Source organism: Camelina sativa, chromosome 17, assembly GCF_000633955.1.
Source record: "Camelina sativa cultivar DH55 chromosome 17, Cs, whole genome shotgun sequence".
Lineage (NCBI taxonomy): Eukaryota > Viridiplantae > Streptophyta > Magnoliopsida > Brassicales > Brassicaceae > Camelina > Camelina sativa.
The window spans coordinates 5,654,139-5,676,467 of NC_025701.1; the positions used below are offsets into that span (position 1 = coordinate 5,654,139).

Sequence of the window (22,329 nt, forward strand, 5' to 3'; positions counted from 1 at the left end):
GATAATCAAATAAAACAAATTCCATTAAACCAAAAGAATTCCAACATTCAAATCCAATAACCAATAACATCAATCAAATAAAGAGATAACCAACAACTAACATCCTACAATGTTCCTTTGACTTAATCTAGCAACCTAACAACAGCTAGACCACAATCAATCAAGTCTCTAGAACATCCTCCTCCTCATAGCCCTTGATTCCACGATCACACTTTTCCTTTACCTGCACACCACAAACAACAATTGAGATGCGTAAGTATTATCATAAATACTTAGTGAGGCCATCCTCCCATCTACTGGGTTATACACACAAGCAGATGAGACCCTCAAGTTCAAGCAAAACAAACAACACACAACAATACATCAAACCAGAAAAACAAGTCTCGGATAAGACTAGTGTCGACCGATGCCAAACGGTGTCGATCGATGCTACAACAAGGTGTCGACCGATGCCAAACAGTGTCGACCGATGCCCATCAAATTGGTGTCGACCGATGCTCCTGAGTGTCGATCGATGCCTCCTCTGCAGACACGATCTGCGCGAATCCCAGCGACGAACTCCGACTCCAATCAACCCAAAATCGACTCCAATCAAGTCTATCCATCTCGGAATTCACTAGAAATCACACAAACAACGAACCCAAGCAACAAAACAACACAAACCACAAAGAAAACACACAAACAAGAGAGATCTCATGCTTAGATCAACCATGGTCAAGCACTCACCTCAAGAACAGGAAGATTGGATTGAGAAACGTGGAAAACAACACCTCCAGAAGCTCCCCCTTCGTTTCCAGCAACAGCTAACCCTCCTACAGCCTCAGATCTCTCCAAAAACCCCAAGAACAAACCCAGAAAGTCACAGAAACGTTTTCTCTCTTTTCTCTCTTTCTCTTTCTCTCAAAAGCGGCGACTACCAACAAAATAACACGACCTAGGGTCGTTTTCCCCTTTTACACACGATTTAGGGATTTTAATTGAACCAAACCGAACCAATCGACAATTAAATCAAACCCGACCAAACCGGAAAAACATGGTGTCGATCGATGCCACCAAGGGTGTCGATCGACACCCACACCAAATTTACAAAAATTGGTTCGCGGATGTTACAATAATCAACTAAACTAGTATATATATATATATATATATTCATATAAATTTAAGAATTATAGTGAAATATGACTATGGTTGTTTGCCTATTCTTGAATTTGCATTCTTGTTGGAGCTCATCACTAATCTTTTCGATTGTTGTCTCTCAAATCGCATCCAAAAATTATAGAGAGTCCTAAATGTAATAATTGATTCTTTAGTAACTGGTTCTAAAAGTACTGCAATATCTTCTTCGACTTCATCATTACCATGAAGGATAGTAGTAGCAAATTTTTCTAAACTCTAAACTTTTAACATTTATCATTTTTACCTAGATAATCTAGTAAACAATTGAATTTCATCCTATTACGATAGCCAAGATTATAAACTAAGAAACTTCTTTTAAAATGTAAATGATAACAAAAGTATTTTATTTTGTAGTCAAAAATTTTCAAATTTATGAAAATGAGAAAATATCTTTATAAATTAATAAAATATTAATTTATCGATAAATTAATAATTATTAATTTATCGATAAATTAAAACCTCTATAAATTAATAAAATTTCATGGTCCCGAACTTATTAATTTATAGAGGTTTTACTGTATAACAAAATTTGTGAACAAAAAATCAATGTACTTGCATTTTTAGCCAAAACCAGGAGGGAGTTCAGGATCTTCTTCTTCTTCATCACTACATGCTTCTCCTTTGTTTTCTACTTCTACAACTCCTCGGATCAGCTCTTGCTTTTGTTTACTCGCTGGACTGGTGTTGTAATCAGCTCTTGATTTTGTGACTGGTGTTGAAATCTTATGTTCTACTTCTCTAGAGGATGATGATCCACCTCCTGGGTTAGATAGTGTAGCGTAGACGGATTGCACTGTTTCTCTGATTTCATTCTTCACCCCGTCTTCTGATCTTATTATACCCGATAACTCATCTGAGAGCTGGCTAAGCATCTTGCTCCTAGAAGCAAACAATCCAAATCTTTTTGTTAGTAATGCTTGTCATAAATGGTTACAACAACAAGAGTCAAGATGAATAGCCTTGTTAACTAACCCGACTTCTTTGAATATGGCATCAGAGAGTTGTCTGGTATTCATATTTTGAGCACTCGGTCGTTGTAAAGCAGTTGACTCCTTGACAACGGATATCATGTTGTTTCGTAATTCCTCCTGCAATCCAGTTCCCGGTTTTAATAGTCAGAAGTCAGAACACAATGTAAAACACAGGCAGTCCAGAAGAAGAAAGCTCGAGATGTTTATCAAAACACTGTTGCCTCACACTACCTTCTCTGGCTAAGAAGTAACCTTCACTCTTAATCTAAAAGTTCTAACCAAGTTGTGGAATTGACAACGCATATTCGATGGATTAGTATAAAAAAGACTCCTCAAAGATAGTGAAGAATACATCAACTACGAGCAACTTGACCAAATCCTGATAAGTAATACTGACAGAACTGCCGGGAGAATCAGCCATAGCTGTGATCTAACACTTATAAGAAAACTATATCCTCTAGGATCTGATTCAGCTAAGAACTACTTTAAGGCATTTTGATAAACTCTCCAAATCATCACTGGTTTGCTTACTTCCACGTCTCTAAAGCAACTACAGATACACTTGTTCCAGAATCAAGATCAATGACCAAACTACCTTAACACAAATCTTCCCTGAGACATTTATTTGCACACAACTAACCATTCTACCAGTGACAACATTTACAAAACAGTGAAAAAAACACAAAAAAAAAAAGATCTAATGTTTTGATTCGAGTAGCTAACTGAGTTAGGTACCTAAAACCACTCATGGAGGATTGGGCTCTCTCAGTCTATAAGGAACCAAAAGAGCAAACTTTGCATCAAACTTATAATAAAAATTACTAATTTCTTAATTGTTTTATTCGCTAATACTCAAAGTCAAACCAACTCAAGATTCCACACGGATAGCTAAAACTGAGGCAAATCAGATTCCAATTTTTATGACAGGTCTGTCCTAATTTATCCATAGATGCAATGCGAAGAAGGGCGGAAAAAAAAAAAAAGAAGAGAAATTAGGGTTTACGTTATCCTTAAGGCGGCGTATGATCTTGAGGCGGAGACGGTCAAAATCACCGTCGTCCTTGAGCTTCTCTACAACCTCCTCTTTGGTTATCTTCCTCGCCATCGCCATCTCTTCTTCCTCTCGATTTCTAATTTTTCCTTTTAAATTTTAAAAGTAATATTTTTAGTTACAAATATATATATATATATATATATATATATATTTTTCGCAAAAATAAATATTTTTTTTTGGGTCAAAATAAATTTCTAACCGGTTGAATCAACCAATCGCGTTTGAAATAATTAGCTACTTTACAATTTAAATATATATAATTAGCAATTTGTTTTGTGTTAATATAGTACAAAACACTTGTAGTTTTTTATACAACAAACCTGTAGTTTTTAATTATGATAGTGTGTGTATGTGTGTTAGCACTTGTGAGTTGTGTCACCACCATCGTAATTGCCAAGCTGCATACATGTTCATGACTATGATGACCTTTTCCAAAATTGCCAACATACATGTTCATGAATTATGATCATAGCTAATAATGACACACGCGATTACGTAAAAAATCAAATGGACCATTATCCCTATAAGATGGAAGTATCAGACGTAACCCTGACCCCAGTCAGTATGTAGTCCCTTTATACATTAAAATCCACCAATTATTGCAAAATTATTTCAAGTGTCCGCGTCATCATTCGCAATCAGACTACATTTTGCCCCCTATATATGAATATTCTGGAATATATAAATACCCTTCTTAATCTCCATTATCATTGAGAAATTCGTGATTAGCGAATTTTTTTAATATCAACCATGTTACATTATTTATACGTGACTTGAAAGCGATCGTTGATTAGTGATCAGTTTTTTTATAAATATATAATGTATGTGAGCTAAAGTAACGGACTGTATATATATTGATGACTCTCATGTAAGTGTAACTCCATCCAACATTCGGTGATCTTTTATCTCTTTCGTTACTCTTTTTGCTAATGCATTTGTATAAATTAGATAGTGTTGGACTTGTAAGACACAAAACTTAAGTCAAAGATAAGAAAACATAGTCGAAATTTGAGATGAGTTTTGAACGAGAACATTTGTCTAATGAGTAAAAAAAATAACTTGAAATTAGGACTGTTTACTATTTTATTTTATTTTCTGATAAAACACTTGGAAGGACTTTGAGTTGGTGATTGTTTTCTTTCTATTTGCGATTTCACATATATCCTTAATTTTGACAGACTATGACCAAAATCCATGTCTAAACCAGATCAGTATGGTGGTACTGGTATATGTTCCGGTGATTGAAGTAAATGTTTTGATGATTAACCAACAACGATCAGTTTTGCTATGCGCTCATTAGACTTTTGGTATGGTGGTATGGGGTCGCTGTCCCCCAAAAAAGAGTACGATCGATGTTACGAATCTTTTATTTAGACACCATGCAATCATGTAAGAGACAAAATAAATAAAACATAGTATTGAACTTTTTTTTTAGTACTATTTAATTAAAATATTCATTTAATATATTTTTCCATTTTTGGACAACATAAAAATTTATAATTTTTCGCATGAATTTGACATAAACTCTTAAAAAAACAACTTTTTCCTTGATGAAAACAGTAACGCAGTAATAGAAAATAGGACTATATGTTTTCTAGGCGGCCTAAGAATTAAATAATGTATTTCGGCATCTTTGGTAAACTAGAAAATGACATTGACTTAATAATAATGTACGTGACCATAAAATACTGATTTAATTCGATTAAATAATTTTCATCTTGTTTTTCTTTAAGAGTATTTTTCTAGATTCTTTTATATAGTAAATATCAAAATTGTAAACTTCGATTTTTCTTGGATTTCTATAGGCCATAGTTACGAGAAAGTGTTTTATTGCAGAAAAATAAACAGAACATATAGGAGGCTAGGGAGTAGTACATGAGAAATTAATTGAACTTTTTTTTTTTTTTGACAACAGAAATTATTGAAACTATATTTGGCTCTTTTATTTTTGAACTTTTACATTTCTTGTTAAGTTAAAATTCATTGAAGCCATTTTTTTTTTTTTAAAGTTAAAATCCTTTATCAGTTCAGGAACTTTTACTGTCGGAGGAAACAAAAGATATGCAAGCAAGATGAAGCACATTTTAAATGTAAGTTTCCTTGCGTAACCATATTAGTTAATAGCCACTAAATGTACAGCTTAAATCGTTTTAAATGATGCCTTCCCAAATAAATATAATCTTTTATTAGTATCACTCACTCCATCGTATCTTTCGGAGATTTTAACGTTGTTTTCTTTTGATGTCACAAACTTCTTTTTTTCTTCAAATAAGACTAACAGCATTGCTATCGAAATTATACACCAACAAACAGCATAGCACCTAAAGTTTCTCTTCTTACCAAAACAAAAATAAAACTCCCACAACCACCGAAAAAAAGGCATCATCGTATGGATTTTGCAAATTCTTCATTGTTCACACTAGATTTTTCTCATGAAAAAGATCTTGATTTCTCTAGTTTGGTCACTTCTTCAAGGCTTATATCATTCCAAGAACCTAATCCGATCATTCATTGTGCTGGGATTCAAAAAGATGGAAGACAAAAGGTCTGTGAGACGACCATAACAAGTGAAATCAGGAAAGGGGTCGATGAGCCGAAGAACAAGAGAGCTAAACATAAAGACATTGAGAGACAAAGAAGGCAAGAAGCCGCGTCTCTTTACAAGAGTCTAAGATATTTATTGCCATCTCAATACATCAAGGTGAGCGCTTTTCCTAGTCTTACTTATCTTGTTAATTAGATTCCTATACAAACTTTTATTTAACTTGTTTGAAGTTTAAAGATTGTATATTGCGTGAATAGGGTAAACGTTCTTCCTCAGATCACGTCGAAGAAGCTGCGAATTACATCAAAGACTTACAGAAGAAGATCAAAGTGATCAGTGAGAAAAGAGACCGAATCAAGAGAACTATTACTCATCGTTCTTCAACAAGCAAATGTTCTACAAGATCATTAGCATCATCCCCATCGTCAACTTGTTCTTGTATTGGAGACACACACATGGCTGTTGTGGTTAGCCCCTGTTTGATCGGATTAGAGATCGTAGTAAGTTGTTGTTACAGACACGAATCTTTTCTTTCAAGTGTTCTTCAACTTCTGGCTCAAGAGCAATGTCTTAATGTTGTTAGTTGCATCTCAACTAGACAGCCACAAAGAATCATACACACCATTATTTCTGAGGTAATTTATTTATAATATTCTTTCAGTACTGAATTATGAGAAATATAGTGTAACTATTATTATTAGAAAAAACAAAAAATATTATTTATATTTTAGAGAAGTTCTTTGGCAGGTGGAGGATGGAGTAGAGGTTTATTTTCCAGAGATTCACGAAAAGATAATGAAGATGGGAAGAAGTTCATATGTATATTTATATTAATTTTTCCTTGATTTTTTTAATAATATATAATATATATGTAATATATATGTAATATGTTTCAATAAAAGAAATTAATAATGTATTGTTAACGAAAACAAAATATATACTAGCAGATATCCCGTGCTTAAAGCACGGGTCAACATTTTTAAAAAAATTTATAATATAATAATAAAAGTTATTGTTATATTTTTAAAAAAATATTATTTTGTTTGAAATAATATTTATTTTTAATTGTTCTGTAAATCTATTAGTCTATTTGAATACTAATTATTTTAGAATATTATAGTATTTTATTTTTGACGTATTATTTCAGTTTTCTATTGTTTGTTTGTTGTATTTGCAGCATTGTTTTGTGAAATATAAAATAGTAATTTTATTATTATAATTGTGAGCAGATAAAAATTATAATTTATCATCTATATAAATTTAGTTTTACCAATCTGCCAATATGGAAATTAAAACACACATTTTCATAGATTGAGTGATATATCTTCGTTTTAAAAATTCAAATCACAACATATGTAGAAAAAATTCTGCATTTTATTAATAATAAGTATTATATGAAAATTCCAAACAATTTGTAAATAAAATAAAATAAAGATGATAGGAGAATCATAATTTGAAATCTTCAAATTTAATTATTAAATATAATTATATTTTATACTTTGATATAAAATCTTTGTTTTTAAAATTGATTGGTTTATATTTTTTTAAAAAAAATATTTACTAATTTCGTCCATAATTTATTAGAGAGAGAAAATATATATATATATTTTTATTTTTTTTTAGAATTTTTAATATTGATCTGTGAGTTTTTTTTTAGTTAATTATATTTATTTAAATTAATTAATTAAGCTTAATTAAAATTTACTAATGGAAATTGAATGTAATTTTTTACACATTTAAGGTTAGTTTCATATTTGTACTTCCCAATTAATATAGTAGGATTTACTAATGGCAATTGAATGTAATTTTTTACACATTTAAGGTTAATTTCATATTTGTACTTCCCAATTAATATAGTAGGATTTGTTGCATAATTAAACTTATCTTGTCACGTCTCCTAGAGGTAGTGTATATAGATCATGACTTTTTGCTGAATGTGATACTCATCATGGCCACCAACATGCATGGTCACGAATTAAATAGAGATTATGTAACTCCAACGTGATGGTTTACGTAATCTCTCTTTAATTGTTGATGGCCTTTCCTTTTCACGTAATTTAGAGAATGCTAAACTTGTAAGGTAACAGTAAAAATCATTGGATCAATTAGAAGAACATAGCCAGAATTTGAGAGAAGTCTAGAAAGAATTTTTTTTTTTTTTAGTTGATTTTAGCTACAAACGAATAAAAAAAAGAAAAAAAATCCGAAAAATTATTTGGAAAACAAATGAACAATGAAAAATCATTGATTTAATTCGTGATTTCACAGATGTATGTAGTTTTTTTCGACCAATTTTTGACTAGATTCAATCCTTTAACCGGATTTGCTTCCTTGACTAATTAATAACCAGCCATAATCAGTTTTAATAAATTTGGTCTCTGTCCCCGGCCAGAAAAGTATGACTGATGTTACGAATACTTTAGATTCCCATGCCATCATGACTAAAAGAATAACTATTTTCGTCCCACTCTTTGATATATTATTATTAACCATTTAATATATGTCTATACTGTATTAAGTTTTTGTTGGCCGGCCTAAGAATTATATAATGTCGTTTGCCATTTTTGTAACCTGCTTGATCATACGAATCATTGACAATAAAGGAGCTTTCCATCTCAAAGAGTTGGCCGTGTCCGTGTGGGTGGTCAAAGAACGCATCATGCAATCTTCTGTAGCTCGAGGTCCTCCGACTTGGCTAAAGGATATCTATTATCAGATGACAACATACTACTTCCTGAAGTGGACAAATACTTCTTGTAGTTAGGATTGGTGGAGATTCTAACATCCAAGTTTGGTTTGAAGCAGAAATTTAGTGGGGGTTATTGGATGTATGATTTTGATGGATTTGGAAATCCAAACAAAAATCATGTGTTATTTAATCATTGATTTTAAAATACTTATCAAAATTATGTGTTATTGGTTCCATGATTTACAAATACTTTTTAAAATCCTCTGTTATTCATTTAATGATTTGTTTTTAGATTTCAAAATCCACATTATGTTTTATATGGATTTGAATGGATTTGATAGTGTAAAATAGAATGATTGAAATCCAAGGATAAAACATGTTATTTCAAAATCCATTTGTTTTGATTTCTAAAATTTACAATTCCATATGGATTTAGAAATCATCTCTCTAATAACACCCCCTTAATAAATGAGATTTCGTTCTTTAAACTAGTTTGACAAACTGTTTATCAAAGCTTTGTAAAAACGTTTATATTTTTTTTAATATAATCTGATTTTAGAAAAAAAAAAAAAAAAAAAAAAAAAAAAANACTTGCATCCTCTACATAGGAGAGTGGTAAAGAAAACCAGACGATGGAGCTCATCATGGAGGAGATGATGAATTAAAACCAAAGAAGAAAAAAATGACTAGTAAAATGCTGAAAAAGACATCAAAAGAAACACCGTCAATAGATACAAGAGGAGATGAATATTAAAAAAATAAAGAAAAAGTGGTGGCAAAAACAATGAAGAGAAATTGGAAATAATAAAATTGTTCGAAAGGTAGGTCTTTTTATCGTTAACTATTACATTATCATTGAATCTTATTTCATTACAGTTGATGAATATTTTTATTTTTCATGACAAGTGAATCTAACTTCTCGCAACAATGGATGGACGATTCCACAAATAACATTTTTATGGATAAATTTAGTTTTTTTCTTAAATTTCATCTTACCAACTTAATTTGCTTAACCTTTTTCCATTGTTATTATATCTTTTATGTAACACCTTTTAAATCAATTATACTAGTATATTTCAATATAGGCTCCTACTCTAATTAATAGCCATTAGCCACTAAAAGAACAGCTCAGGTTAAAATCTTTTTTAAAGCCTTTTTAAATAAATTAAATATTTTATCTCGTACGAACCCAAAGACTCTCTTATCACCAACAAAATTCCCACCACAACTACAAAAGACATCACAATCCTATGGATTTTTCATCTTCTCCATTGTTCACACCTGACTTTGTCTATGAAGATGAATTAGATTTCTCTAGTTTGTTCTCTCCTTCAATACTCTAAGAACCTAATCCATCTAATCCGATTACCCATATTGAAGACGATGGAAAGCGAATAATTTGTGAAACCACAAAAGAGGATCAGGAACCGACGAACAAGAGAGATTGAGAAACAAAGAAGGCAAGAAGTCACATTTCTTTTCAAGGACCTAAGACATATATTGCCATCTCAATACATTAAGGTATATACATTACTTAATTATATTTTTTCTTTGGTTTGAAGTTTAAAGATTCTATTGCGTGAATAGGGTAAACGTTCTTCATCAGATCACGTTGAAGAAGCAGTGAAATACATCAAAGACTTACAAAAGAAGATCAAAGAGGTCAGCGAGAAAAGAGATAAAAACATGAGTTCTATTACTAATCCATCTTCAACACGATAAATTGTGTAGGTTGGCGGGGAGGGAATAGAGGTTTATTTCTCAGAGCTTCAAGAAAATATAATCAAGATGGGAACATCATGGTAAATTTATTTCTTTTACATACATATATATATATGTATGTTCATAATGTACTTCAATAAGGGAATTAAGGTTTTGTTGTTTTCTTTGTTTTCATAATTGGCAATGGTATTCGGATTAAATCCGACTAAGTGTAAGCATGTCCCCTTGGGTTGAAAATTTTCTACAAGCCCACCTCGAATCAAACCAACGGACCAAAGTCCAAAAGTTGTCACAAGTTTATAGTGGAAGTAGAGCTGAAGTCAGAGCTGCCCCACCACCACCACACATTGATTCTGTTTTCTTTTCTAAATGTTTATTTTGTTTTTTTTTGATGCGGATGCCGTTTGAACTTTGAATTAGTTGAATTAATTAAACAAATCTGTATAAATTGTTTTTTTCCTACACAAAGCCGAATGAAAGAATATTTTAGATTAATTCGGTAGATGTGATCATTTATTTCCTCTATTTAGATTAATACGTTAGAGATATTCATAATGTTTTAATTCCCTCAGGCTCAGTCTAATACTAGTAATAAATTAATTTTGACAGCTATTAAGTTTGAGTAAACGTAATTACGAATATAATAATGAAAAAGATACTAATTAATTATGATTATGATACGATGCTCAAGTTCAACCAACGAATCATTTTATTTAGTTTGCTTTGCTACAACAACTTTACCATACAGAGTTCGTCTCTCTCTTGTTCATCTCAAACATCAATGGCGGGAGCTTCGGATACTCCGCTCGTACTCCTTCACCGACCACCTTCTCTAGATTTCATGGACGAGATTCTCAGCCGCAACTTCCGAATCCTCAACACTGACACTTCATCGGAACCACTCCCGATCTTTCTCTCTCGTCACGCCTCCTCAGCTAGAGCTTTCGTCGTCGTCGGCAGATTCTTTGTAACCGCCGAGATCCTCTCTTACCTACCTTCTCTCCAGCTACTCGTCTGTGGAAGCGTCGGCTTCGATCACGTCGACTTGGCTGAGTGCAAGCGTCGCGGCGTCGTTGTAACTAACGCTCGCAACGCGTTCTCGGATGACGTCGCGGATTGCGCCGTCGGGCTGCTTATAAGCGTCCTCCGTCGTATCCCTGCCGGCGATCGATTTATCCGGTCCGGTGATTGGGAGAAATATGGAGAGTTCCGACTAGGGTCCAAGGTTTGTTTCAGATCAAAACACTCTCAAAGTCTCAATTTTTGGAATTCTGATTCTTTAACAGAAGTAAGGATTGTTTCTAATCAGTCTAGGGTTAAGATGTAGCTTAGATAAGGGGTAAAGTTGAAAACTTTTAGGTTAGTGATCTTAAAAGACATAGCTTTTATATGTGGAGCTACAGAGTACTCTGTTTTGTTTGTGGGTGGGTCTTGGTATGAGTAAGTAATCTTTGTTGATACAGGTAAGCGGCAAGCGAGTTGGGATACTTGGATTTGGGAGCATTGGATCGTTTGTAGCTAAAAGACTTGAAGGCTTTGACTGCGTCATCTCTTATAACTCAAGGAGTGAGAAACCGAGTGTTCCGTACCGTTACTACTCCGACATTCTCTCCTTAGCAGCCAACAACGATGTTCTCGTTCTCTGCTGCTCTCTGACGGAGCAGACGCACCACATTGTGAACAGAGAAGTGATGGAGTCGCTTGGTAAAGATGGGGTTATTATCAATGTGGGACGAGGGAAGTTGATTGATGAGAAGGAGATGGTGAAATGTCTGGTCGATGGTGTGATTGGTGGTGCTGGTTTAGATGTGTTTGAGAACGAACCGGCAGTTCCTGAGGAGTTGTTTGGTTTGGAGAATGTTGTGTTGTCTCCACATTCTGGTGTGGCCACGCAAGGGTCTTTGGACAATGTTGCAGAGATCACTCTAGCTAACTTGAAGGCGTTTTTCTCGAACAGGCCTTTGCTTTCGCCGGTTCAGTTGGATTGAGAGAGCGTCCGGTTTAATTAAATCTATTGTTTATTAACCAAATAATTCAAAAGCCAAAGGAAGTGTATTCATGCAACATGGTTTGGCTTTGTGTATTTAAAGTTTTCGTTTAAGATATTATCAAAACAAACTTTAAAATACATATGATGAGGTGCAACAGAACTATCTAAAAAACTAAATGATATATATATATATATGTAAGAAGAGAGACATTGAGACGTGAAGATGAACCAATTCGACCATCCCTTCTATTCATTAATTGATATATTTTGGAGAGTCGTTGATGTTTTATCGCTTACCGCACGAATTACAAACTGAGTGTCGATATCGTCATATATACGTTTTCGTCTCGAAGACAAAGTAAATTTGTTTATTGTATATAAAAGGTAAATTTCTGAAAGATGAAGAAGTAAGCTCATGTATATATATCACATTGACGTACAAAAAAAAGGTATTTCAATCGGTCTAGGCAATTCATCTCGATAAAATATAATTAACATATCCATTTTGGACTGCATTGATTTCTTTGAGTTGAAATGGTGTGTTGTGTTTGGAATATGATACTATATTGTATAATTTCATCATTTATGTAAATAACTGACAAAGAACAAAAGAAAAGAGAAAAGCGAATGTTTGCCGTTTAAAGTATCCAAGCATTGATATTTCCACAGAAATGCACGTATAAAGCCAGTATTAAATCAAATAAAAAAAGACCCACTTATAAAAGTCAGTACAAAATAAAGAAAGACCAAGTTATAGAACCTCAACATCATAGGTCAATAATCTAAATGACATCAAAGTATTACTTGTCAATTTTTATTTATTTTAACCAATTCAAACAAGTTGATTAGGTATTTCACTAGCTAATTTGTTGCCCAGTCAGCACATTATTGCTTTTTAAAATCATTTGTAGGTTCTTCCATTCCGGTTTTGTTTGCCATTTGATGTTCTATAATTTTCAAAATAAACATATCAGGAAAAAAAAAATCCAATTCAAGAATTGATCAGCAGTATACTATATATATATATAGTAAATGGGAACTTACAAAATGAAACAGTAAGGTTTCTGAGATGGAGGAGTCTTCTTTACTTCCACCGGTCGTCCTCGTTCACCGTCCTCCGGCTCTGGATTTTATAGATGAGCATCTGAGTCGTCACAGCTTCACCGCTCTCTACACCCACACCTCGCTGGAGGACTCACTCCAGGACTTCCTCTCCAGTCATGCTGCCTCCGTCAGAGCCGTTGTCAGCCTCGGTAGGCTTCCCATTCCCGCTGAGTTCATATCAAACCTCCCTTCTCTCGAGATAGTGGTTTGCGCCAGCGTGGGGTTCGATCACGTCGACCTCGACGAATGTAGGCGTCGCGGAGTTGTTATTACGAACGCAGGCGACGCGTATGGGGAAGACGTTGCGGATCTTGCCGTTGGTTTGCTTATAAGCGTCATCCGCCGCATTGCTGCAGTTGATCGATATGTTCGGTCTGGTCAGTGGACGAGACTCTGGGACTATCCACTTGGCTTCAAGGTTTGTTCAAATATTTGTTTCTATGTTTCAACCCTATAGCTGCAAAGTAAGTGTTGGAGTTGAAATTCTCCCAACTTCGTTCACCATGTCAAAATTGTATTAAACCTATAACATGAAAATCTATTTATGAAAAGGTTATTTTTAACTTTCTTAAAACATCCTAACAAGAAAATAATTAAACAGAAGTTACAAAGAAACTATAGATCTTAATTAATTATTAATCATAATTGCCTTAATTCTAGGTACGTTGCATTACGGTGAAAGAATCATTGCATGTTCCTTGTAAATTATATTTGTGTCAACATGCCGTCGATATGGGATTCACAATAATTAATGTGATATAATTCATTTAGTAAAGGGTTCCGCATGCAATATATCTCTTATGGATTGGTGATGCAAGGTAGTCAGTTTGAGACAATATATTCTCTTTGATAAAGTTATTAGACTATAAAACACTTCGTTTTGATTTGGTTTATATATATATATATATATATGTATTGATTTTATAGAAAATTCATTTTGGTTAATTGATTAAAAAGGTTTAAGAAGCAAAATTATACAAATTTTCTGCGCTATCACCTAAAACATCTTATAAAGCTTATAGATTTATGTCTTAAAATCAATGCGTAAAAGATTTGTTTCCAACATTATTATTATTTCTCTTTTTATTTTTTGGTAATAGTCCAATTTCTGACAATATGTTTCTGATTATGACCTTCCACTGCAGTTAAACAGAAAGAAAGTAGGGATAGTTGGATTGGGGAGCATAGGCTCTCTAGTCGCCAAAAGACTCGAACCCTTTGGCTGCATCATCTCTTACAACTCGCGAAACCCCAAACCAGACGTACCATATGCTTACTATTCCAACATTCTCTCCTTAGCAGCCGACAATGATTTTCTCATCCTTTGCTGCTCTCTTACTGATGAAACACACCACATTGTGAACAGAGAAGTGATGGAGACGCTTGGGAAGAATGGGGTTATAATAAACATCGGTCGAGGCGGGCTTATCGATGAGAAGGAGATGGTGAAGTGTCTGGTCAATGGAGTGATCTGGGGAGTGGGTTTGGATGTGTTTGAAAATGAACCGGAAGTGCCTGAAGAACTGTTTGGTCTTGAAAATGTTGTGTTGTCTCCACATGCTGCTGGAATGACGGCAGAATCTTTGAACAATATCTCAGAGGTTGCTATAGCTAACTTGAAAGCGTTCTTCGCGGACCAGCCTTTGATGTTCACCGTTCAACTCGATTGAGTGAGTGTCCGGTTTCAGCCAAGTGGCTAAGAACGAAGTTGATTTCAGTTACGGTATACAATCATTTGTGTTGTCGTAGTAATGGTACCTAAGTCAACTCGTTGCCACTAACCATGCTACACTAACACAAGGATATTTTGTTTGATAAGCATTTTTTTGTGTGTGTGTGTGTGTGTGTGTTAAAAGTGATTAGCATATACTATTTTATTTTTAAAATCTGATATGAACTTATTTCGACTGTGATGTACATTCTTCTTTTATATTTTTTCTTTTCGGTTTTCTCCAAATGTTTCACTGAATATATATATATATATATATATATATATATACATAGTGGTATTTAATATTTGTTCCAAATGTATGATGCAATCAAAATCTGTCTCACATCTTTGCCCTTCTATTCTCACATTCATATATATATGGCAGCTCTAAAACGTCGCCTAAAATTGATGAATTATCAACATACGGGTAAAAACTTAAAAGGATTGATATAAATTTTAACGTTTTAATCATAACGATTGAAAACTACATTATTATATAACGTTACATTTCATAGAGTTAAAAGTATTTAAAAGCCAATGAGATAGCGAAATTGAAACTTTTTTCTATTTGACCACCCAAAAAAAAATGAAAGGTCAATATGTAAACTCATAGCCTCGTAGAGACAAACAGTCTCTTAGCAAACAGTACGGACGGCGAGAGGGATTATATAAGTATATAACTAAATTATCTATATTTATATATATAAAGTTAATTAACTAAAAGGCAATTTCCAAAAGAAGAAGAATTTCCCACAATACACATTATGTATGAGTGTATGACTAATTTAGTCAAATATTATTATTCGGAACATTACAATTGGCTAGAAAATCAGAATGTTTACAATAATAACTTTGGTTAATATATATAAAAACAAGTTTTCACATATTAGTTTTTGTTTGAAACTTCTATACCCAAAAATTTCAAACTAATTCATGATAACTTGATACATGTATAGAAGAGTTGGATGTATTTGTCAAAAACATTCAACATCGACCAACCATAATCGAAATTTTATAACTTAAATTTCCAATACAATCTACCGAATAAATCATTCAAGTATGCTGACAAACAAAATAAAAATAAATCATTTAAGTATTAAAACATCATAAATGCATATATCTTACACATTTTTTTTGCCCATTTCTATTTAATTACGTAAATCGTTGACAAACGACAAATCAAAAATGAATGTCTGCTGTTCACTTTAACGGTTTCATTGAAAATACATAGACGCACGTATAGAGATTGGATAGAGTCGGTACACGAACCGCGCGCTTATAGAGAACTTGCCCGCACGTCAACTTGTCCTATAAATAAAATTTTGCTCGCTTAAACAACAATTGACTTGTTTTTTATAAATTTTATTTAGTATTTTCTATGGCAAAAATTCAATGAAATTAAACAAATCCCAACCAGTACGGACAAAAAAGTCTCCAATATAAACGGACAAAAAAGGATAGTGACCCTCACGTAGCCACCACTACTGTCGTTGAAAAATCCCCTCTATATAAGATTGTCTCAAATCCGATAACTTCATCAACAAACAAATAAAACACAAACCCTAATTAATAAAACCCATCGAACAAAAAGAAACATAAAGATGGGTCCAATCACAAGTTCTTGGAGTTTCAACAAATTCTTCACGATAGTTTTTGTCCTTTTCGCCATCTCCGGTGAGTTCGTCGCTGGATACTATCGACCAGGCCCATGGAGATATGCTCACGCCACTTTCTACGGCGACGAGACCGCTAGTGAAACTATGGGTACCTTAACAACTTTCATTTCACTTCTCTTGCATATACCATGCATGAAGCCTGTCCAACATTTTTGTATATCTCCGCATGATTAACAAAAAAAAAATTATGTAGTAAAAACTTTAAAAAGGATTTTCAAACAGAAAATTTCACTGGATCCGTAGCACAAACTAGTTATTTCATTTGCAGTTCTGTAAACCGAACCTATTAATCACAATATTTCACACATAGGACCAAATGGGCTTAATAACTGTACGTACATATACAGGTGGTGCGTGTGGGTACGGAAACCTGTTTAACAGCGGCTACGGTGTGGCCACAGCAGCGCTAAGCACAACGTTGTTCAAAGACGGTTACGGATGCGGCCAATGTTTTCAAATAACGTGTATGAAGTCACCGCATTGTTATTATGGAAACCCATCAACGGTGGTAACAGCCACCAACCTTTGCCCTCCTAATTGGTACCAAGACTCCAACAATGGTGGTTGGTGCAATCCTCCTAGAACCCATTTCGATATGGCTAAACCGGCTTTTATGAAACTCGCTAATTGGAGGGCTGGTATCATCCCAGTTGCATACCGAAGGTATTTATCGTTACGACACTTAGTTTAGTTATTCAACTTCATATATATGTATACTCCAAAACTTAATAACTAATATATGTGATTGATGATGTATATAGAGTGCCATGCCAAAGGAGTGGAGGTATGAGGTTTCAATTCCAAGGCAATGCATATTGGCTTCTCATATTCGTGATGAACGTCGGTGGCGCGGGAGATATCAAGAGCATGGCCGTGAAAGGTAGCCGGACGAATTGGATCAGCATGAGCCATAATTGGGGAGCGTCTTACCAAGCATTTTCGTCTCTCTACGGTCAATCTCTATCTTTCAGGGTCACTTCTTACACCACAGGTCAAACCATCTATGCTTGGAACGTTGCCCCGTCTAACTGGAGCGCCGGTAAGACTTACAAAGCCACCGCCAATTTCCGTTGACGTTGAAATTACGCTTTTGGTTACTAACCCAAATGGGGTTTCTCTCTTTTTTTTTTTTCTTTTTTTTCTTTTTTGTTATTCCTTTCTTTTGGGTGGGGGGTTTTGAGAAGTTCGGTGGCCTTTTGACTTTTGTTGTGGGATATGTATTGGCCCGGCTTTATGTTATATACATCTGCATGTATATGTATAATGTATTTAATTGTGATATAAATCTTCTTATAAAAAATCAGATCAAGAGAATTTGAAAATTTTTCGACCGATAAATCGTTTTTCTGTTTTTTTTTTTCTTTATTTAACACATAAAAACGTAGTTTCTTTACAAAAGTAAAATATTCGTAATTTCAGTCACCAAACTAATTTAAAGGAATCGTTCTCATGTCACGTATTGGTTCGAGGTTGTGCCAAACAACAATTTAAACCTATGGGGCTAGCTTGTGAACATAAATAAGACAGGGTGGGGTAATCGGATTAAAAATAAGCTAGAGACTGTAGATGTACAGTTTTGACCCGAACTTCACTTCGAAGAACAGGCGAGAGTGATTGTATCTCCGGAGAGTAATAATGAGCTTGATACGACCAAGTTGAAATTAAAGCAGAGTTCCCGGAGTTGATGTCTGTCTATAAAGGAATCTCTAGTCAAGTTGTTGTCTATAAAGGAACAATCACTTTCGCCTGTTCTTTACCTAACAGGAAGCTAGAGATTTAAAAAAAAAAAGAGATAGAGATCAAAGTCTAAAAATGAAGAAAGGTTGGGGTCTTGAAACCAGAATTTGGAACAGAGGAGTTTGAAAACTGAGAAATGGGTGTTATTAAAGTTTAGGGTTTGTGAGCTTAAAATGTTTTGTGTTTAGTTATCGTGAGTTCTTGCCTATGATCTCTGCTTGGCTTGTATATATTTGTGTCACTGTGCTCCGTTTTGTACTATTGTTAGTTTTTTTTTTTTTTTGCAAAGTTTTTACTGGTGATAAAAACCCTTGTGAGTTTTAATTACACTGAACTGTATTTCATAATACAGTGTAATTTTCAAAATATGAACAAGGACGAGGGTACTGGAAAATATATTCGTATGCACGTCAAGTTGGTCCAATAATGAGTACCAAACAGAAAATTACTAAGAATAATATATATTATCAGTATCTTGATATTGATGTAAAAAAAAAAAAGAGATCTTGCAATGCATCTCATTTTAATTTTTAATACAACGTTTCCACAAACCCTGATCCGATCCAAAACTCTACTTTTTGGTGAATCTCTCTTTCAAGATCTTCACACCCATATACCTGCATGCGAATATTGTTGACCAAGTCATGGAAAAATCGTTAGCCTTTAGCCAAAAAATACAAACATCAACATAATATATACGTATGTGATAATTTTACCTGCCAAGCATCATAACGGTGGCTTGAGGGTTTGTCCCAGGACAATAGCCAACGGTCGACATATCAATGACTCTAAGTCGGTCGATACCAATAACTTTATAATCCCCATCGACCACTTTACCCACAACACATCCTCCATGGTAATGCCAAATAGTTGTAACCGTATGCTGACAAAATTCCTCAGCTGATGGAGGCAACGAGGCTCCAGGACCACTTCGAGGCGGCCTTAGATTGACTGGAGTACTCGCCGTGAGGTTAAGCAAATACTCAAACGGCATATCCGCGTATTTATACCTCGAAAACGCCTTAGATTGTACAACTCTTTGTATGGTTTGGATCCCTCGAACACAACGTTTTAGGTCGTCCGGATGTTGGAAATAGTTGAAAGTTACAACCGGGTTATCTTTCGGGTTTCGGGTCTTGATCTCTAAGTGACCTGTTGACAGTGGTCCCATTACTTTCTCCAAAAGGAAGCCTCCTTGAAAAGGTTGGGCTGGTGACAATTTGGTCATTGAATTTGACTCTAGTAGTGTTGCCCTTGGTGAAAACATTGCGTAGTAGTCTCTAGTAGATGATCCACTGCCACCTCCGCCAAAATTCTCACCACCAGCGGCTTCAACATATGTTCCTTCGCCGGTAATCCCCACAACCTCGATGAGTGAGACCTCGACCGGGACCGGAGAAGGGATGAACACGGCGTTCATAGGGTTATCGTGCATGCCTTGGCCCACTTGAGGCTGGTCCATCACCACCGTGATATTTTGGGCCTGTAATTGAGCTGATGGACCAACGCCGCTTAGCATCAGAAGTTGTGGGCTCCCAAGGGTTCCCGCCGAGAGGATAATCTCACTCAATGCGCCTTCTTTTAGGTAAGCTCGGTGGGCCTGACCGGTCTGGTCTCGGTACACAACTCCGTTAGCTATAGGCTTGGTGGTACCTTAAACGTGAATAATTGGAAATTTGATAGTTAGTTAATCATATGATATAATGGTAACAAAATTATGAATTAGAATAAAGTGATAATGGTAAGCAAGACTCGATTTATGAACAAAAGTAATGGACTAAGAGAATTGACATGAAATATATAGTGAAGAAAAAAAGACATTGATTTTGCACAAATGTCAATCAAACCATATCAATTTATTAAGAAAAAAGTTAAGATGACTTACAAACTTAAATCCATGAAACTGTATTTAGTTGTATAATATATATCCAACTTCTAACATTGTATGTATTTATTTATTCGGTGATTTTAAACAATTAATGTTACATTAAGTACCTCGAGTTCGAAACAAGATCCGGTGGACAGTAGCATGCAAAAGAACCGTAATACCCTTGGGATCGGCGTACTCTAACAAATCGGCGGCGGTGTGTCTATTGCCGTTGTGGTCAAAAATAGTACCGCCAAATTTGGTGCCATTGATGTGATCATAAGTGAAACCATTGTTAGGGACAATCCCAGCCTCCAATAAGCCGTCTCTCACGGCGGTTTGCCATGGCCCCATCGGAGGCTGAAAGGCCACTTTAGCTTCTACCCACTGGTACGACTCGTTCGCTAGCGCTCCGTCCCAACCCATGTTCCTAACAACATTTCAATTCGTATTAATTATATTATAACGTGGACGGACCAAACGCAACAATAATAATAACTAATTTTCCAACAAAAAAAAAAAAGAAGGAAAAAAATAACTACAATCATAACTATCATGTACAAATGAATATAATGAATATAGTTGTATTTATCATCTGTGTCCTACATATATTAAAGCCCATGTGAATTGATCAAATATTTATTTCCATGATGGTAACTTTTTAGATATAGAAAGGGCCAAAATCCTGAGAGACTTGTGGAAAGTGGAAAAAGTACTTTTTTTTTGTTATTCAAAGCACTCGAACTATGGTAAGGACGAGAATTTTATATTTTTACTATGCATCATGCACATACTAAAACCGCCATTTCAAGAATGATTTAAGTTAGACTGTGTAGACATTCAAACCTATGGTGTTGTGAAAACGGTCGCAAGATATTATGCATTATTTACTAATGACTTATAGATAAAGTCGACGAAAAGACTTCTATATTAAATATTTCATAATAGGTGAGAAATGTATTACCTGTAAATATACACACATGCACGCGTATTAGTATTTTAGATGCACTAACCTGACGTATTTGGTGCCAGCACGTGTATAGAAGCCGGCGTTGAGAGCGCTTCCGCCACCGAGAACTCGAGCACGTGNTGCGACCAAAAAGGTAAGCTGTAACACAGTACTATGATATGAATACACAAATACATAAGAAATCTGTTTGTAGTATATAAATATGATTACCTTTGTCAGAAGAACAAATTGGAGAATGGACGAAAAGTGAGAGAGCAACAAACAATCTCCATGACCAAAATCTAGCCAACATTATTAGAAAATTGAAGTTAAACAAAATATAGAGTATAATTTTCTCACTTAGTATGCGTATATATATGTATATGATAATATATGGGTTGTTTTTTTTTTTTTTTTTTATAAAAGGTTTGTGATAAGCTATGGTCGAAAACTTGAAATTAATGGTTTCGACCTTTTCCACTATTTATATAGCTAGAGGCAATTAAGAGTCCATCTAATTCTGAGGAAATGCAAAACACCAAGATTCTATGTTTATTTTCATGGACGCGTGTCAAATTGAGAAGCAGATAAAAGACCCCCAAAATATGAATAAATAAATGTCATTTAAAGAAAATGCAAATTAGATGGGAGTCTCATGAGAGAAAAAAAACTAAATGGACCGATAAAACTTATAGGGAATGCAATATAGAAATTGGTACACTCAACCTGTCTCTCTTGGACACATGAATAAAGAAATCTGAAAATGGAAATAACATTAAATATATGATTATATTTTAGTGGCCAACGTCAATCAATAATATGTTAAAGACCAACGTCCATTAATAGACAGTTGGTTACGTACAGTTAAAATGCACCAACTCTTTCTCTTTGTCATTTGATCGTAATAACTAATACTAACTAACTACTCCGAATATGTAGGTGGAAATAATTGACAACAATAGTTTCTGTAATGATTTAAGTATTAATAGAAGGTTAATCCATACATGATAGATAGAAAAAACACAATTTTTGAACATAACAACATATCCAAATTCGGATTACCCGAAACTGATTTATAGGTTTAACAATATTCCAGTAAATTTTCTTATGCCGTTATACGTACAGTGTATGTTTACTT

At 34.3% G+C, this 22,329-nt stretch overlaps 6 protein-coding genes across 6 annotated transcripts; 4 read left to right on the forward strand and 2 right to left on the reverse strand.

Moving 5' to 3' along the window:
* Positions 1,641-3,308, reverse strand: LOC104755520. Its single transcript, XM_019239236.1, has 3 exons — positions 3,151-3,308; positions 2,149-2,264; positions 1,641-2,055 (listed from the first exon to the last, which is right to left on the reverse strand). Exons 1-3 carry the CDS (start codon positions 3,256-3,258, stop codon positions 1,737-1,739), a joined length of 543 nt encoding a protein of 180 aa, XP_019094781.1. The 5' UTR covers positions 3,259-3,308; the 3' UTR covers positions 1,641-1,736.
* Positions 5,403-10,241, forward strand: LOC104759186 (transcription factor bHLH55-like). The gene is made up of 5 exons (XM_010482143.2): positions 5,403-5,902; positions 6,004-6,381; positions 6,494-6,565; positions 10,023-10,097; positions 10,167-10,241. Exons 1-5 carry the CDS (start codon positions 5,591-5,593, stop codon positions 10,239-10,241), a joined length of 912 nt encoding a protein of 303 aa, XP_010480445.2. The 5' UTR covers positions 5,403-5,590.
* LOC104755523 (glyoxylate/hydroxypyruvate reductase HPR3-like) lies at positions 10,857-12,287 on the forward strand. The gene is made up of 2 exons (XM_010477923.2): positions 10,857-11,382; positions 11,621-12,287. Exons 1-2 carry the CDS (start codon positions 10,939-10,941, stop codon positions 12,143-12,145), a joined length of 969 nt encoding a protein of 322 aa, XP_010476225.1. The 5' UTR covers positions 10,857-10,938; the 3' UTR covers positions 12,146-12,287.
* LOC104755524 (glyoxylate/hydroxypyruvate reductase HPR3-like) lies at positions 13,131-15,170 on the forward strand. Its single transcript, XM_010477924.2, has 2 exons — positions 13,131-13,669; positions 14,397-15,170. The coding sequence occupies exons 1-2, from the start codon at positions 13,217-13,219 to the stop codon at positions 14,919-14,921; spliced, it is 978 nt and encodes a 325-aa protein (XP_010476226.1). The 5' UTR covers positions 13,131-13,216; the 3' UTR covers positions 14,922-15,170.
* Positions 16,505-17,960, forward strand: LOC104755525 (expansin-A7-like). The gene is made up of 3 exons (XM_010477925.1): positions 16,505-16,726; positions 16,986-17,301; positions 17,400-17,960. Exons 1-3 carry the CDS (start codon positions 16,564-16,566, stop codon positions 17,710-17,712), a joined length of 792 nt encoding a protein of 263 aa, XP_010476227.1. The 5' UTR covers positions 16,505-16,563; the 3' UTR covers positions 17,713-17,960.
* LOC104759187 (protein HOTHEAD-like) lies at positions 18,758-21,325 on the reverse strand. The gene is made up of 4 exons (XM_019239377.1): positions 21,256-21,325; positions 20,371-20,672; positions 19,092-20,028; positions 18,758-18,992 (listed from the first exon to the last, which is right to left on the reverse strand). The coding sequence occupies exons 2-4, from the start codon at positions 20,666-20,668 to the stop codon at positions 18,947-18,949; spliced, it is 1,281 nt and encodes a 426-aa protein (XP_019094922.1). The 5' UTR covers positions 20,669-20,672; positions 21,256-21,325; the 3' UTR covers positions 18,758-18,946.

Bases quoted from the DNA above. Each gene is read 5' to 3' on its own strand.
- LOC104755520 (XM_019239236.1), bottom strand. From the start codon at position 3,258: ATGGCGATGGCGAGGAAGATAACCAAAGAGGAGGTTGTAGAGAAGCTC. The intron at 2,265-3,150 runs GTAAACCCTAAT...ACTGGATTGCAG, and splicing joins TACGCCGCCTTAAGGATAAC to GAGGAATTACGAAACAACAT. The intron at 2,056-2,148 runs GTTAGTTAACAA...GTTTGCTTCTAG, and splicing joins GCCATATTCAAAGAAGTCGG to GAGCAAGATGCTTAGCCAGC.
- LOC104759186 (XM_010482143.2), top strand. From the start codon at position 5,591: ATGGATTTTGCAAATTCTTCATTGTTCACACTAGATTTTTCTCATGAA. The intron at 5,903-6,003 runs GTGAGCGCTTTT...TTGCGTGAATAG, and splicing joins TGCCATCTCAATACATCAAG to GGTAAACGTTCTTCCTCAGA. The intron at 6,382-6,493 runs GTAATTTATTTA...GTTCTTTGGCAG, and splicing joins TACACACCATTATTTCTGAG to GTGGAGGATGGAGTAGAGGT.
- LOC104755523 (XM_010477923.2), top strand. From the start codon at position 10,939: ATGGCGGGAGCTTCGGATACTCCGCTCGTACTCCTTCACCGACCACCT. The intron at 11,383-11,620 runs GTTTGTTTCAGA...TTGTTGATACAG, and splicing joins AGTTCCGACTAGGGTCCAAG to GTAAGCGGCAAGCGAGTTGG.
- LOC104755524 (XM_010477924.2), top strand. From the start codon at position 13,217: ATGGAGGAGTCTTCTTTACTTCCACCGGTCGTCCTCGTTCACCGTCCT. The intron at 13,670-14,396 runs GTTTGTTCAAAT...CTTCCACTGCAG, and splicing joins ACTATCCACTTGGCTTCAAG to TTAAACAGAAAGAAAGTAGG.
- LOC104755525 (XM_010477925.1), top strand. From the start codon at position 16,564: ATGGGTCCAATCACAAGTTCTTGGAGTTTCAACAAATTCTTCACGATA. The intron at 16,727-16,985 runs GTACCTTAACAA...GTACATATACAG, and splicing joins GACCGCTAGTGAAACTATGG to GTGGTGCGTGTGGGTACGGA. The intron at 17,302-17,399 runs GTATTTATCGTT...TGATGTATATAG, and splicing joins ATCCCAGTTGCATACCGAAG to AGTGCCATGCCAAAGGAGTG.
- LOC104759187 (XM_019239377.1), bottom strand. From the start codon at position 20,668: ATGGGTTGGGACGGAGCGCTAGCGAACGAGTCGTACCAGTGGGTAGAA. The intron at 20,029-20,370 runs GTACTTAATGTA...TTCACGTTTAAG, and splicing joins GATCTTGTTTCGAACTCGAG to GTACCACCAAGCCTATAGCT. The intron at 18,993-19,091 runs GTAAAATTATCA...ATTCGCATGCAG, and splicing joins ACCGTTATGATGCTTGGCAG to GTATATGGGTGTGAAGATCT.